The sequence below is a fragment of the Cavia porcellus genome, unplaced genomic scaffold (assembly GCF_034190915.1).
Source record: "Cavia porcellus strain 051 isolate PalLab524CR breed Dunkin Hartley unplaced genomic scaffold, mCavPor4.1 scaffold_11, whole genome shotgun sequence".
Classification (NCBI taxonomy): domain Eukaryota; kingdom Metazoa; phylum Chordata; class Mammalia; order Rodentia; family Caviidae; genus Cavia; species Cavia porcellus.
In genome coordinates this window covers 68001048-68018593 of record NW_026947494.1, presented here as the reverse complement: position 1 = coordinate 68018593, position 17546 = coordinate 68001048, and the positions used below count along the sequence as shown (strand labels likewise).

At 38.4% G+C, this 17546-nt stretch overlaps 1 protein-coding gene and 1 pseudogene across 8 annotated transcripts in view; one reads left to right on the top strand and one right to left on the bottom strand.

Moving 5' to 3' along the window:
- Parp4 (poly(ADP-ribose) polymerase family member 4) overlaps window positions 1-17546 on the top strand; it is a 133177-nt gene that overhangs the window by 101103 nt on the left and 14528 nt on the right. For all 8 annotated transcript variants that reach the window (XR_001199995.3, XR_001199996.3, XR_010050592.1 and 5 more), the window contains 2 exons: window positions 9016-10032; window positions 11801-11900. Coding sequence is in view for 3 of the 8 variants with exons in the window: in XM_063258430.1 (XP_063114500.1) it covers window positions 9016-10032; window positions 11801-11900 (1117 nt within the window). In the remaining 5 variants the exon portion in view is untranslated. The remainder of the gene's footprint in view (window positions 1-9015; window positions 10033-11800; window positions 11901-17546) is intronic.
- On the bottom strand, window positions 12945-13689 carry LOC106026368 (dynactin subunit 6-like; annotated as a pseudogene).

Sequence of the window (17546 nt, the reverse complement as noted above, 5' to 3'; positions counted from 1 at the left end):
AACAGTGAAGGGGTACAAGTTATACAGATTTACAGAAGAAAAAAATGCGCAGTAGGAAATCACTAGTTAATGGATTACATATTGCCATCTTAGAAATAATTGTTCAAGTCACAAAATTAAAGCTTGTAGAGTGGACATTCCAACAATGATACTGCAAACAGTTCTGTTCAATGATCCAATAAAACTCTGTGATATCATTTTCTATCTTATACACTTAAATATACATGCAGTTATATAGTTTAGAGTACTTTCTTTTCCTCTCTTTTGTACAATGACTATTACACATTTTGGGTTTCATTGCTCCCACGGTTCGTACTGCTTTTTTGGAAGAGAGTAAAACCAAATGTGACATAACAGAACAGAATCGGTTAAGTCAAAAGGGTGGACATAATAGATAATATAAAAACATAATACAAGGTGATCAACAATGGTTACCATAATGCCTCCTGCTATCTCTAATAGAATTGCCTATATCATTAGTTGTAATACAATTGAACAAAACAGTAAAGAACAAAACCGACAAAACCAAAACATTGGAGACATTGTAGGTCTTCAAAAGTAGATAAAAGTCAACGAGAATGGGCATTATAATGAATCTCATTATCTTCTCAGCTGATGCCTAAACTTTTGAACCTGATACTATCCAGCAAAACAGAATAGAGGAACCTCAGTCAAAAACAAGATGGTGAGAGTAATACAGGGCTTCAAATCGAGATAATAGAAAGTCAAAGTGGGTTACTGTATTATATCCTGCTATTTTTTTCCCTTTAATTAAAAGGATAAAAATAAAAAAGTAAATAATGGAGTGGAGATTGAGAAAAAAGAGGGCATAACAGCAAAACAGGGCAGATCAAAACATAACCATTTAAGCAGAACAGTGTTTCACCACCAGATAATTCTGACCCAAAAGTAGTTACCATATAGACTCTTTCCTTGAAGTCCTTGAGTACAACTTCGTATACTGTAGCATTAAGTATATCAAAACAATGTAAAACCATTTAAGTGAATGACAGCATTATAGAGTATTTAGAACTAACAGAAAATGAACAATGGTTTCTGTATATTCTCCTTGTCTTTAAAAGGTTTTTGCTTATACTATCGTACATAATAAAATCCAATAAGATACAACCTGTTTAGACCATTGGAGACAGAAGAACAAAAGCTAGATGAGACTTCAAAACAAGATGGTACTAAATCAGTATTACCTATTAAGATGTCATTTTCTCCAAAATAGCTGTTCCTATCATCCAATCTTCTCTGTCTCATTTCTGTTGAGCTCTTTTTCTGTCAGTAGCTGTCAGTTTGTCTTCTTCATTTTGTTCTCTGCTCCATTCGTTGTGGCCTCCCCGCCACTATTTCTGGGTTCTTTGTATTTTTCTTTTTTTAGAATATCCTGCAATACTTTCTGTAGGTTTGAATTGGTGGTCGCAAATTCCCCCAGTTCCTCTTTATCCTGGAAGCACCTCGTTTTTCCATCAATTTCCAGGGACAGTTGTGCAGGATATCTCAATCTTGGCTGGAGATTATTATCTTTCAAAGCTTGAATTATTTCCTCCCATGCTCTTCGTGATTTGATGGTTTGTGCAGAGAAATCTGGTGTAATTCTGATGGGTGTTCCCTTGTAAGTGGTCTGTTTCTTGTCTCTTACAGCTTTTAATATTATGTTCTTGTATTGAATTTCTGGAATTTTTATTATTATATGCCTGGGTGTTTCTCTGTTAGGGTTGTAGGTGGCTGGGGTCCTGTATGCCTCGTACATCTGAGTATCTTTACCTTTTGCTAAATTAGGAAAATTCTCCTGGATTATTTCTGTGAGTAGCTTTTGTAGTTCACTTGTTTGTGTCCCTACTTCTTCTTTTATGTTCTTAATCCTTAAGTTATGGCTCCTCTTATCATCTTCTTGTCTTTGTATTATTGCTGTTTGTTTCTTTGTTATTTTTAAGAAGTTTTTCATTTCATTCTCCCATATTACAAGTCTGCCCTCCAGCTCAGATAGTCTGTCCTTAGTTTCTTTCAAGCTGTTATGCCAGTCTTGGATAGACTTCTTAATTTCTTGATAGTCCCTTTGAACCTGCTTCACGTACTCAATGCTTTCTCTGTTTTCTCCATCAAGCAATTCTCCCCTCTTTTTCTGTTCTTCCATTCCACCATCTGTTTTTTCCTGGGTGGTGCTTAGCATTTCTCTAACTATTCTGCATACTGCTAGCTTCAGGTCGTTGATAACTTCATTCCTGAATTGGTCTATGAGGCTCTCTATATGGCGCTTAATGTATATTGGTGCAGTGTCCTCTATTGCCTGTTTCTCAGAATTGGGGGCCAAGGAGCCTTGCTTGTTGCTTCCCTTCCCCATATTTTCTGTTCCTTATAAAATGCAAGCTTACATAGGAGGCCCGGCTTCCCTGCCTGTCAGCCACAGCCTGATCAAATTGCGCTGGCTAGGTGTTCCTGCCCACCGCTGCGCACCAGGGAGTTGCGGAGGAGGCAGCCTACGCGGGAGTCAGTCGCTCCTCCGTGCCACCATCAGGCTCTGAGATCTGGGTTATGCCAGCCTACTGAGTCCGCCCGCAGCGTCACGCAGGCCAGGCACTTTTCACCAATCCCGTCCGAGAGGGGAATGTGTGGCTGGAGTCGCCACCGCCCCCTGCTCTTACAGGACTGCCTGAGCCCAGAAAGTCCTCCGCTGGAGTCAAACTGTGGTAGGGGGTCAGTTTCTTTCACTCACCTCGCCACCAGTCAGTTTTCGTGTACACCTCCTTGTCCGTCCTGTTTTCGACTCCGTTCGCCGACTCCCGTTCCCAGAGCTTCTGCGCGTCTCTCCTTGCGGAGCCGCTGTGGAGGCAGCCAGCTGCCGGGCGGCGGGAAACCCAAATCCCGGTTTCCAATGGCGCGGGGTCGAGCCTCCACACCGAGTCTTTTCTGTTCCTATTTTAGTGCCAGGACTGTATTCTAAGTTGGTTTCTCTCAGCCCAGTTCGTTCCTGAGTCAGCAGAGCATATCTCTACCGGTTCATGTCTCCTTAGTCCACATCATTCCTGGCCTCTGAGCCGAGCCTTTCAGAGAGCCTCCAGTAGTTGCTGTTGTCTGTCCGCCATGTTCTCCCGGCCATGATAAGAACTTTAAAGAAAATTGGAATAGATAGTCTTTACCTCAATATAATAAAGGCCATTTAAGACAAACCAACAGCCAGCATCATACTAAATGGCCAAAAACTGAAAGCCTTTACTTTAAAATCAGGCACAAGAAAAAGATGTCCTTTATCACCACTCCTATTTTATATAATGCTGAAAGTACTAGCCAGAGCAATTAGACAAGAGAGAGAAATAAAAGGGGTAAAGATAGGAAAAGAAGAAGTTAAATTATCATTGTTTGCAGATGACATGATATTCTACATAGAAGACCCCCTAAACTCCATTGAAAGACTCTTAGATATAATAAATTCAGTAATGTATCTGGATACAAAATCAATACTCAGAAATCAATAGCATTCCTATACACTAACAACAAAATCACAGAGAGAGAAATAAGGGAAACCACACTCTTCACACTAGCAAGCACAAAAATGAAATATTTAGGAATTACTCTTACAAAAGCAGTGAAAGATCTATGTAGGGAAAATTATAATACACTGAAAAAAGAAATTGAAGATGATCTCAGAAAATGGAAAGACTTCCCTTGCTCATGGATAAGAAGAACAAACATTGTGAAAATGGCCATTCTCCCAAAACTGTTATACAGATTCAATGCAATCCCAATAAAAATACCATCAACATACCTTATAGATCTAGAGAAATCACTCCTAAAATTCATCTGGAACCAGAAGAGACCTAGAATAGCAAAGGCAATTCTAAGCATCAAATGCAAGGCAGGAGGCATCACAATCCCTGACTTGAAGTTATACTACAAAGCAACAGTAGTAAAATCAAAATGGTACTAGAATCAAAACAGAGCCGAAGATCAATCGAAGAGATTAGAAGATACAACCACAACTACAAACACACTCAACCACCTTATCTTTGATACAGGAGCCAAGCAGGTTCACTGCAAGAAGGACAGTCTCTTTAATAAATGGTGTTGGAAAAACTGGCTCTCCATTTGCTGAAAACTAAAGCTAGACTCATGCCTATCACCATGTACTAAATTAAAATCTAAATGGATCAAAGATCTGAATATTAAAACAGAAACACTAAATCTATTGAAAGACAAATCGGGTTGAAACGTTGAAGACATAGGGGTAGGTAGAGAATTCATGAACAGGACTCGAACTGCATGGGAAATACTTCCCAGAATCAATAACTGGGACCACCTATTATTAAAAAGTTTCTGCATGTCAAAAGAAATCTCCAGCATAGTGAAAAGAAAACCCACAAACTGGGAAAAGATTTCAGTGAACTCCCCCTCAGACAAGGGATTTTAGTCTAAAACATATAAAGAATTAAAAAAAAAAAACTCAGACCCCCAAAATTCAAAGATCCAATCCAAAAATGGGCATCTGAGATGAATACACACTTCTCAGATGAAGAAATACAAATGGCAAATAAATACATGAAAAAATGTTCATCATCATTGGTCATTAGAGAACTACAAATTAAAAACCACACTGAGATACCATCTCACTCCTGAAAGAATTGCCAGGATCAAGAAAATCAACAACAACAAATGCTGGAGAGGCTGTGGGGAAAAAGGAAGTCTCCTGCACTGTTGGTGCGAGTGTAGACTAGTACAACCTTTGTGGAGGTCAGTCTGGAGAGTTCTCAAAAAGCTGGGATTGGAAGTCCCATTTATTCCAGCTATTCCACTTCTAGACATATTCCCAGAAGAACTGAAAGCATCATACCACAGTGATATATGTGCACCTATGTTTATAGCAGCACAATTTGTAATTGCCAGATCTTGGAAACAACCCAAGTGTCCATCAACTGAGGAATGCATAAAAAAGCTGTCGTGGGGCTGGGGATTTAGCTCAGCGGCATAAGTACCTGCCTTGCAAGCAGGCAGTCGTGAGTTCGATTCCCGGTACCAATAAAAAAGAAAAAGACAAAAAAAATAAAAATAAAAATAAAAAAAAAAAAGCTGTCGTATTTCTATACAATGGAGTATTACTCAGCTATAAAGAAGGATCACATTGATATATTTATCAATAAATGGGCCCAGCTTGAGACCATACTCATAAGTGAAATAAATTAATCTCGCATGTGTGAATATCAAATAGTTTCCCTAATGTAAGTAATGATTCAAATATATAAAAGTATGTGGTAATCATGATTCCCCATTATGTGGCCTTGAAGCCTTATAAAGTTTTCACTTATTAATTGGAATGGCTTTATTCTGAGCTGCTTGATGTTATTGCCTGTGATGAAATGAAGAGCTATTTTGAAGAATATAAGTCATCATAATAGCTAGTGTTGGTTTACTATCATCTTGTTTTGAAGCCCCACCAAACTATGGCTCTTCTGTCTCCATTAATTTTTTCATAATGTTTCTTGCTGGATTTTATTATATGTGATAGTATAAACAAAAATTGTTATAGGCAAAGAGGTAATATATAAAACATTGTTCGTTTTCTGTTAGCTGGTTCTAAATACCCTACAATGCTTTCATCCACCTCAGTGGTTTTACACTGACTTGATATATTTGAAGCTATAGTATATGAAGTTATATTCAAATATTTCTAGGAAAAAGACACTATGGTAACTACTATTAAGTTGGGTTATTTGGTGGTGAGGCACTAGGTTGCTGTAACTGTCATGCTTTGACCTGTATTGTTATGTTGTTATGTCCTCTTTTATCTTATCTCTCCCTTTTTCATTTAAAAATTATTTAGTTATTTTTTATGATTTTTTTAGTTAAGGGGAAAAATTTTAAAAATTAGCAGGATATATTATAGTAACTTTTTTGATTTCCTGTTAGCTTGATTTGAAGTCCTGTAAAACTCCCACTGTCTTGTTTTGACTGATTAGACTCTGTTCCATTCTGTATGATAGTATCAAGTTTGAGGGTATAGGCAACTACTTTGAGAGCAATAAGATTCACTATGATACCCATTCTGGTTTGCCTATTATGTTCTTTGGAAGTCTTGTAATGTTTACAAGGTTTAGGTTTTATTGGTCTTGTTCTCTACTGTTTTGTTCAACTTTATAATACCTAATGAGATAGACAATTCTTTTTAAGGAAGCAAGAGGAATTATGGTAACCATTGTTGATAACCTTGTACTCTGTTTTTACATCATGTGCTGTGTCTATCCTTGGTTTTGACTGACAGCTTTGTTTTGCCATATTTGACTTTATTCTCTTCAAAAAAAAAAATAATAAGAACTAAGGAGTAATAAAACCCAAAATGTGTAAATTGTGTTGTAAAAAAGAGAAGGAAAAAAAGTGCTCTAAAGGATACAACTACAAGTGTGTTTAGGGGTGTTAAATAGATGACCATATTAATGTTTTTGGTTGGATCATTGAACACAACTCTTTGCAGTCTCACTGTTTGAACGTCCACTTTGTACGTTTTGGTACTGTGACTTGAGCAACTATCTCTAAGATGATAATGTGTAATGTATTAACTGGTGATTTCTTAGTGTTTTTTTTTTTTTTTTTTTTTGTAGTTCTGTATTACTTGTACCCTTGCACTGCTTTGTTTTGTTTTGTTTTTTCTCTTTTTTCTTTTAAATAAAATTTTAAAAAAAAAGAAAACAAAAAAACAATGGCCACTGCCTTCCCCCTCTGGACATCTCCTCCCTTTTCACTTTCACAACTTCTGTTGTGCATTTTGAATCCCACTAACTTGTTTAGTTTTTTTATACTAGAGAGACAACATTATGTTCACCCATGTGACTCTGAACCATTTCACTCGTGAACATGGTCTCAAGTTGCATTTGTTTACCTAAAAAGAGCCTTGAGGTTAGCTTTCTTTATAGCTGAGTAGCTTTCTATTGTATAGAAATGTCATAGCTTATCTATTCAGCACTTGATGTGCAAGCTACCTCTACTTTCTTATGAGTCCCTGTTACATAGAGTGTTGTTTTCTCTTCTTTGACTTTTAGTCTATGAATTTTTTTAGAGTTAAATGTATTTCTTGAATAAAGTATATTGATCGATCTTGTCTCCTGGGAAGATAGATACACTCTGGGAATATTTCTTTTATTGGTAAATTGAGGCCATTTACATTAATGGTTATGGCCAACATGCACTGGCTTGTCTCTGCCTTACTGTTTGCCATTGGCTGCCTACTTTTCCCTCCTTTCAGTTGTTTGCCCCGTTTGGTGATCCCTCTCTGCTGCTGTTTCTGGAACTGTGGTCTTTTTAATCTCTCTCTAGAATATCCTTGAGCGCTCTCTATAGGATTGGTTTGATGATCATGAATTCCTTCAGTTGTTCCTTGTCATGGAAGTATCTTATTTCTCCATTAGTTTTGAAAGATAGTTTTTCAGGGTACATCAGTCTGAATTGGAAGGTGTTTTTTTTCAGGACTTGAAACACTTCACTGCAAGCTCTTCTTACTTGATAGTTTGTGTTGAGACGTCTGTCGTGATTCTGATGGATTTTCCTTTATAGGTGATCTGTTTCTTTTCTCTAACAAGTTTTAATAGTCTGTTTTTGTGTTGAATTTCTGGAATCTTGATTTTTATGTCTCCGGTGTAGATTTATTTTGGTTTATGGGTATCTGGAGTTCTACATGCCTCTCTTAACTGTATATCGCGTCCTTTTCCCATTTTGGAAAGTTTTCTGCTATTATTTCTGTAAATAAAATTTTAATATCATTTGTGTTGACCCCAGCTTTTTCACTGACACCTATTATTCTTAAATTATTTTGCTTTGCATCATCTTGCAGTCATTGAATTGGTATCTCCTGGTTCCTTGTTATTTAAGAGATTTTTCCTTTCATGATTACAAACTACACACCTGTCTTCAAGGTCTGAAAGTCTATCTTCAGTTTCTTTTAAGTGATTTTTGCAGCTTTTGATGGAGTTTTTAATTTCCTGGATATCTCTTTGTTCTATTTCATGTATTCTAAATCTCTCTTATAATGTTCGTTCATGGTTTCCCTCATTTTCCTATGCTCCCCTATTTTTTATCTATGTCTTCCTTAGGGACGGTTAGCAATTCTTTATTATGATTTTCATTTCTTCTTTTACCTTAGATAGTACTTCTTTTCTAATTTCTTTTAAAGCCTCATAAAGTTGTCTCTTTACTTCCAATGCCATCAACTTCAGAAACTTCAGGTGTGCAACTCCCAATCTCTTCCATGTTTTCATCTCCTGGACTTCCTTTGCTTGGGTTACAGTCTAGGGTCTGCCTTTTGTTTCTTCATCTTGACATTTTCTTGGGTTCTTCTAAACAAGTGAGTAGTGGGATCCCAGGTACTTCTTGTGTTGGCTAGTTTCTCCAGAGCGTGACTATTTGGCTGTCCTGGTGGCTGCAGTTTTTTCCCAGCTTGTGCTGGCTACCCATGGGCAGTGTCTCCCAATGGCTGCTGGAGTGTGTGCCTGGCAGGGCAGACTCTTGTCTTCCTACTGAACTGGTTACTGGCAGGCACTGGCTTCCAATGACCGCTGAGTATGGCTGGGGCCATATAAGAGAGACTCTGGGTTTTATTCCCTTTGTCACAGAAAAAAAAAAGACACTGAAGTAGTTTATTTCAGGTTGTCAGCTTATTTGGGGGCCAATTTACACATTATGAATATTGCTCATTGTAAAATCCTGGGTAAGACCCTTCCATGATTCTATTTTCTCATGTGTAAAATGAAGAGTGTTTGAAATTTTGTGATTCTAAGAATAAAGAAAGATATTTCTGTATGTTGACTGCTCATACTCTCCCTGGTCTCAGGTTGTATAGATATGTGTCAAGGGGTTTTACTTATGTAACCCTGACTGTCTTGAGCAGTGGCTCAGCATCAGGGCCCATGCTGCAGGTCCTGATCTGAAGGCAGCCTCTGGGTTGACCGCCTGATCAATTCTCACAAAGTCAAGCCTGGGAAGGGTATCTGCTTGCTGTTCACTTTGCGCTGTTTCCCTTCTTCTCAGCCTCTTTCAGCATCCCCTGGATGGAATGAAGAACTGCAGCTTCAAAGTCTGGATACAGGAAAATTCAGGTTATCTATGCTGGAAGTTTCTAAAGACACTGAAGAGGTGTGCGTAGGTCTACAAGCGGTGGAAAAGCCAGTTGCACTGGAATTTCAAAACAGAGATGTAGAAAACCTGTTGTGTTTGACTCAGATTGATTCATCAGAACAAAAAGAACTTAAAACCCATTCAGATACCACCAGGCCAAAACAAAAGGCTGTTTCCTCCTCTTTTTTTACACCCACACCCCTGGCTGCCCAAGATATCCATTCTTTTTCCTTCCATACTCCCAATGTCCTTCCAGGTTTTGGTTCTCCTGTGCCACCTCCAGGGCCACCTCCCCTGCATGATGATTGTACTTTCCTAAAAGGCTCATTGACCTCGACACAATTTGGTCAATGCAAATTTTATCCAGGCTCTGAAAACAACCTTTTTTCTGACCTTTCCCCTAAGCTGGCCTTTCCCCCTCCTCAAAGACCGCTGCCTCCCAGGGCCTCTGCAGACATAGAGTCCGATGGACTACGTAGTCCCCATAGTTCCTGTGTTAAACAGAGTTCACTGTTCTCTTCAAGTGCCCATTTCAGTCTGACAGAGGATCTTCTTGAAGAGGCATTTTTCCTGTCAGATAAGTTTGATAGAGCTGCACCAGGTTCTGTCCAAGAAGACCTTTTGGATGTGCCGCATCATGAAGATTATATTGGGGGGTTGGTGTGTTCTTCACCTACCATGCCAAAGGCCCCATGTTTCAGCAGCGCAAAAGCAAGAGTGAAAAATATAAGAGGGGGGTTATTTGGAACAGAAAGTAATGAAACTCCAGCAAGTATTGTGACACACAAGTTTCATAAACAGAAGAAAAATCTTGATGTAACAAGTAACTTCACTTCAAACTCTCCATTACAAGATGAGAGTGGCACAGTCCCTCATGCCCATGGGAGGAAATCAGTGTTCTGGGCTGCACTCTTCAGTCTACAAACTGAGGTATTTGTCTCATTTTTGCTTAACTCTAGTCAGCTTCATGGATACAATAGATTTATTGTATTCTGATACACATGGGATGGGAGGGCAGAGCACCATGGGCAAAGGAAAAGTAGTTTTAAAGAACATGTTCAGAATGTGGAGGCACATAACTGTAATCTCAGCACTCACATCTCAGTCATAGCTGAGTAATGTGTTCTGTGAAAGAATCATCTGTTTAAAAGTTTGAAAGATGGGAATGGTGACGTGACTGTAGTCCCAACACTCAGGAGGCTAAGACAGGAGAATTACGTTAAGGTGAGTTCGAGGACAACCTGAACTGCTACCATGAGATAGCAACACTCTCTCAAAAAGCCAAAAAAATTTTTAAATTTGTCATTTAATAACCTACTTGTTTAACATGTTTTTGGACTTACAATTGAGGTTCACTGTTTAGATTTCTAGCCTGCCCTTTGGACTTAAAACTCATCTTTTTCTTTATACAGTTCTGTGCAACATGTTTATAGAGCCTCAGTGTTCTTTTCCACACACTACACCTTGTTTGTACAGTACTGTACTATTCGATAATTGTACTATATGGTACAGTACTGTAGTTTTATATTCTGTTATATAATAGTGCTACATGTAAAAGTTACACAAATAAAAGCAAAATCATAAAAAGAGCATGCTCTGTGGCTGGGGATTTAGCTCAGAGGCATAAGCGCCTGCCTTGCAAGCAGGCAGTCGTGAGTTCGATCCCCGGTACCGGTAAAAAGGAAAACGACAAAAAAAAAAGAGCATGCTCAACATAATAATTTTATATTTAGAAAAAGACTGACATTTTCATATCTCAGGCTATAAGTTATATTTTAAATACTGAATAAAAGGAATCGTGTCGGAGAAGACTGTACAGCACGGGGCCTACAATTAGCGTTATAATCTTTTATACTTAAAATTTACTAAGAGAGGACTGGCTTTATAGTTTAATGGCAGAGCACTTTCCTAGCATGTATAAGCTCCCCTGCCTTAGGCTGAGGCAGAAAGATCACAAGTTTGAATCTAGCCTGCAATTTAGCAAGACTCTGTGTCAAAATAAAAAACACTTAGGATGTAACTCATTTTGAAGCCCCTGGCTTCAATCCTCAGTGCCACTTAACATTTTTAGGAGGTAGGTCATATATGCTTTTTCCACAAAAAAATAAAACTACAACAAAAGAGGGCATAAAGAAAGTTTTGGAAGTGTAGATAAGTTTATAGTATTAATAGTTAATAATAATTCTCCAAACATATCAAGTTGTATACATTAACTGTCTATAGCTTTGTATGTCAGTTATATCTCAATAAATTATTTTACAAGGGAAGCATGCTGTTTAAAAGTGTGAAAACCATACAAGGTGGCAGACATCAATAAACCTAGCCCTCAAGAGGCTGAGGCAGGAAGATCACTTTTAGTTCAAGGCTCGCTTGAACTACACAGTGAAACTTGGTTTCAAAGCACCAAAAAAAAAAAAAAGAAAAATTTGGGAAGCATAGATTCAAAGCATTGCTAGAAGACAGCGATGTATAGGATACAGAGGGTCCTTTTGAAAAAACTCTCTACACATAAGCTCATTCCAGACATGATATGAATGCCACCAGGTGTTAGTCTAGGAAGAACTTTGATTTTGTGGTAGTACAAATTTGAGAACTGTCCTAACTGGATTGAAGTAAATAGAAACTTATTTTACGTATACATAACTTCTTATATGGTAACATTCCAATAACATGTAAATTTGTTATATTATTTTCATAGGATGGTTTCTGGAAACTTACACCAGAATTGGGGCAAATATTAAACCTTAACACAAATGTTTTACATGACTTTCTTGAACAAAAAGGGATTCAATCTCTAGGTAAGTTGCTTTTTAAAACTGATTTAAGTCATCATTTTTATTCATATTTCTACTCATCCACAGGCAGGTACTAGGAATATTAAATTACTTTGTAAACTAGTGAATTCATGTAATGATTATATGTTTTGTTTTGTTTTTATTTTTTCTTTTAATTTTGTACATTTTTGTATTTTTGAATTACATATTAGAATCAAATGAAAATTCTGGTGCTGGGAAATAATATGTGAATAATGATAAGATCATTGAATGGGCTTCACAGTAAATAAGTCATGTAACTCTAATTATAATAATTTACTCAATAAAAATTGCACAAACTAAAAGACAGAATGAAAAAAGAACCAGAACATCTAAGACCTGGGAGAAGAGATCTACAGGTTTTAAATTTGTTTACTTCAGATTCCAGATGGTAGAAGGGTGGAAGAAAAGTGCATATTTGAATAAATAAGTGTGTATTTTCTACAGTTGATGGAAGATAATAGCTTACACATCCAGGAAACTCAGCAAAATTCTAAACAGCTTGAATACTGAAAGACAATGTTTACAAGTAGACCAAAGTCAGCCTACTAAAAACCAATGATAAAGTTTTTTAAGATAAGTGTAAAAAGCCAGATTAAAAAGCATACATTACAGTCAAGTCTATGAGATACTTTATTTTATAGAATAAAGCGTTGCCTGAATCTAACATCAAAGTAGAGCAGATTAAGATTTTTTAATTAAAAAGGGAGAACAACTGTAGTAATTTGTATTACTTCACATCAGAAATAATGAAAGCTAAAGGACAATGGATTTTTTTCTTGCCACCAGCAGTTTTATTTAATATATGCTAGAATATAAATACGTAATAATGTATCCTTTCTTATCACAGGTAGTTTTTGCAAACAAATTTGTGGCTGACATCTTACATAACAAAAGAAAAACTGAAATCTGTAAGTTATCAGAAAAGGAGCAAAGCTATAGGAAAATAGTACATTTTATATAAAGGACAATTATGATGCAAATCTATTATATTCCTAACTTAATTTTACAAAATAAAGTCAACATGTATTATGCTGTGAGCTATTAAGAATACACAAACACTGGGCTTTCAAAAGACAGCAATCAAAACAGGATTTAGCTCAGTGACATAAGCACCTGCCTGGCAAGTGCAAGATAATAAGTTCAATCTCTGGTTAAAAAAAAAAAGACAGCAGTCAGACAAGACATTACCTCAATGTCACATACTACTCCCAAGTTCTTAACTGAAATTGAGCTTCCTTTTATAGTCTTCTTTGGGTGGTAGTAATTTAGCAAGATTTTCTTCAAGAAATCCAGCTGTAGTGGCTGGAGATGTGGCCACACAGTCTGCACCATAGACAGTACACTGTATTCTCAGGGATGACTTGAAAAGTATTCAGGTCGCAGGAAGCCTCCCGATGATACAGCTGCTTGTCAGTATTGCATTTCCAGATAGGTAGGCTTTGAACTCAGTGACATCATTATCTCCTATTTTTATGGCTTGGGAATGACAGCCACCTTCAAACATATTATTGATGCCAGTGATCTTGGGTTTGGGTTTAGGTTCTGAATCTTCAGTGTCAGAGGTGATATTATCTGGCTGAGCATGTATGATCAGGGCCTGTTATTTATTAGGTTACCTTTACCAGTCTCTTTTGGCCTGGCTTCTATAAGAATTCACGCTTTTAGGATGGATCATTGTCCTAGGTCCTATAGTTATATCTCTGATTTTACTTTCTACACATAGAGCTGTTGCAGGAGCAATTTCTGCACTCTTTTGAGTCTTTACCATCATAGTACATTCCTGGTCTTCCTTTTTTTTTTGAGATAGACACTCAGTATGGTGCCCAGGCTGACTCAGGATTCCTAATTTAAGTGATTCTGCTGCTCCAACCTTCTAAGAATTATAGGCGCATGTCACCGTGCCTGGCTTACTGGAATATCTCTATACATGACTGAAGGAAGGGAGAAAACCTGTAAACTCAGAATTCTACCTCCAGGATAATAAAGGATCACTGCAAGTTCAAGGCCAGCCTGAGCTACATGGCAAATTTAAGATCAGCTTGAAATATTTCACAAGACCTTGTCTGAAAAAAAATTAATTAATTCGAGATGGACTATGGATTTAAAGGGCAAGACTGTAAAACTTCCTGGAGAAACATGGGAATATTTTCATAAATTAGCACATGAAAGGCACAAATTATAAGGGGGAAATGGATCAGTTGAATTTCATCAAAAGTAAAATGTTCTGTGTATCAGGAGGCACAATTCAAACTGAATGGAAGCAGGAGTGGTGGCACATACCTAGAATCCCAGCACTTGGGAGTCTGAGGTAGGAGGACTGCCATGATTTCAAGGCCAGTTTGAATTACATAGCAAGACCCTCTCTCCAATGAGTGAATGAATGAATGAATAGAAACCAGTCATAATAGTGCAAACCTGTGTTCCAGCACTCTGGAGACTGAGGGTTCAGTCACCAGTACTAAAAACAAAAAATACATAAGAGAGGTAGGATAGGGAAGAAGAATTAAATGAAACTAACTGGTCATGGTGGTGCATGCTATAATTCTGAGTTTACAGGTTTTTCCCTTCCCAGGATTTTGGGAAGCTGAGTCAGGAGGATCACAAATTCCAGGCCAGCCTGGACCACAGAGCAAGTTTAAGGCCAGCTTACCCTACATAGCATGATGCTATTTTTTACAAAAAGGAAAGAAAGGAAATGAATGGGCATGGCACTGACTGGGAGAAGATACAAAGCATGTGTCTGCAAGCGCTGACAACCAGAATACACACAGAACTCTAGGGGAAAGGGCAAAATACGACACTTCACAGAAGAATTAAGCACATAAAAATATGTTCATCTTCACCAATAAGCAGGAAACTACAGGTAAAAACTAGAGAGATTCTGTTACAAAACATTCAGAATGCTGAATTGTAAGGGATTAACAGTGTCAGATGGCAACAAGCTTGTGGAGCAATGAACTGCCCTGTGCTGTGGGTGGGAAAGGAGAACAGCTGTTATCACAGGATCCTGTCCCAACTTGGTGGTATAACCCCAAGATATTATGGACTGAATAGTGTCCCTCTGAAAGTCTTGCCTTACAGAGCTATGCTACATAGTGGTGGTATTTGGAGACAGGGCCTTTGGGAGACTGTTAGGTTATATGAAGCTGTGGTGGTGTAGTACCCAAATACTATATTATTCCACATATATGAAGCACCTAGAGCAGTCAGATTCATAACACAATGGAATAGTAGTTGCCAGGGCCTAAGAAGAATAGGGAAAGGGGAATTGTTTAGTGAGCATACAGTTTTTATTCTACAAGATGAACTGGGTTTGGTGGCACAAATATGTGATTACCACCTCTTGAGAGGTTGAGGCAGCCTGGGCTGCACAATGATTTCAAAGCCAGCTTGAACTATATGAGACCCTGTCTCAAAAAACAAAAAGTTACAAATTGGGAAGTGGGTAGAATTATTTGCCATCTTTTCTATGTGCTTTAACCATTTCATAGTCAAAAAAGTAAAACACTAAGAGGCTATATTGTAATGATTTTAACTAGTGAGGTATATTATTAGCATCTTGTATGAAAATATGACTTGTCTGGGAGCTATCAGGTGACACTAGCGAATGAGCCCAGGATCTTCACACTGAACTGCATCCCCAACCTTTTTTTGTTTGTTTTGAAACAGGGTCTCACTAAGCTGCTTAAATTGCCCAGGCTGAGCTCAGATTTGTGAACCTGCCTGTATCAACCGTGAGTGCTGGAGTTATAGGCATGGACCACTGTGCCTAACACTAAATTTATTTTTTATATAAAATAATCTCACTGGGCATGGTGGCACATACCTGTAATTCTAGCACTAAGGAAACTGAGGATGGAATATTGCAGTGAGTTCTAGTCCAGCCTCAGCTGTCACAAATAAGTATTTTCAAAGGCAGGGTTTGTATTAAAAGACAAGATTATAACAGATTACCTTTTCAGATCATAGCTGACTTTGTTTTTTCTGTAGATAGTAGTGTAGACCAAAAATGGTTCTGAGTGCTGCACTTAAGCACTTGGGCAATTCATTTATAGCCAGTGTAAAAGAAATGACATACAGAAAATGTGAAATGTGTAAAACAGCCCAATTGGTTCTGCCCCCATCTCACCATGACTTTAAGAAAGAGCTGGAAGCATCATGGGGTCTGATCTGGTGAATAAAGTGGATGAGGACACACCGACATTTTCATGAGCCTGCCTTGTTGGTGAGTGGCACTCAGCAGCAGCTTTCACTGTATTTTTTTAATCACTCTGTAAAGACTCTCACAAAGAGGATTCTAAAATTACTTCAGAAAGTGGCAAGAACACTGGGGTAAAGTGTGTTTGAAGCAAAGTGGGTAAGGGAAATTAACAGCAATATATCTTACTGTAACAAATTTTTAAAAATATAAACTATCTCAGTCACACCTCAAAGTAGACATTTATTTTCAATTTTGACACTTAATAACATAGTAAAATATTTTTGATTTGTGTTCATAACACTGATACCTATAATTTGATTGTGGGTTTAAAGAAGTCATATCTCTGGCTTGTCTGTCATATATTTAGATTTACTGTTTTACAGCAAGAGCCTAGGAACAAAATTTCTTTTATCATATTTAATGTCTTTTTGGTTTTTGAAGACAGCAGGAAGCAGGGTAACTGAATCCAATGTAGTGCCTATGACCATCAAGATAGCATGTATGCACATGCTCCAATTCTCATTTTTTAATTAGCAGGCAAATTAAGAACCTTGAGTATTAGTTTTATGATATGTTACTGTATCAAAAAGAGAGAAAGAGAGAGAGAGAGAGAGAAAGAGACAGAAAGAGACAGAGAGAGATAAATAATTAAAATTCCTTTAATTATTTAAAGGAATTTTTATAAGTGGGCACAATTTGTAATGCAGAGTTTCCAACAAGAAATAAAAAAGTGGGACTTCCGGGAGAACATGGCGGACAGATAACAGCAACTACCGGAGGCTCTCTGAAAGACTCGGTTCAGAAGCCAGGAATGGTGCGGACTAAGGAGACATAAGCAGGTGGAGATATGCTCTGCTGACTCAGGAACAAACTGGGCTGAGAGAAACCAACTTGGAATGCAGTCCTGGTGCTAAAACAGGAACAGAAAAGCCTCGGTGTGGAGGCTGGACCCTGCGCCATTGTAAGCCGCGATTTGGGTTTTCCGCCGCGCGGCGGCTGGCTGCCTCTACAGTGGCTCGGCAAGGAGAGAGACGGGCAGAAGCTCTGAGAACAGCAATCTGCGAACGGCAGGGAGGCGTGCACTGACTTGTGGTGAGGTGAGTGAGAGAAACTGACACTCTACCACAGTTTGACTCCAGCAGAGGACTTTCTGGGCCCGAGCAGTCCTGCGGGAGCAGGGCGCGGTGGCGACTCCAGCCACACATCCCCCTCTCGGGTGGGATTGGTGAAAAGTGCCTGGCCTGCGTGACGCTGCCGGCGGACCTGGTAGGCTGTCCCAACCCAGATCCCAGAGCCTGACGGTGGCCGGGAAGGGAGACGCGTAGGCTGCCTGGTCCGTAACTCCCTGGTGCGCAGCAGTGAGCGGGAACACCTAACTGGTGCGATTCGATCAGGCTGTGGCTGACTGGGAGAGAAGCTGGGCCTCT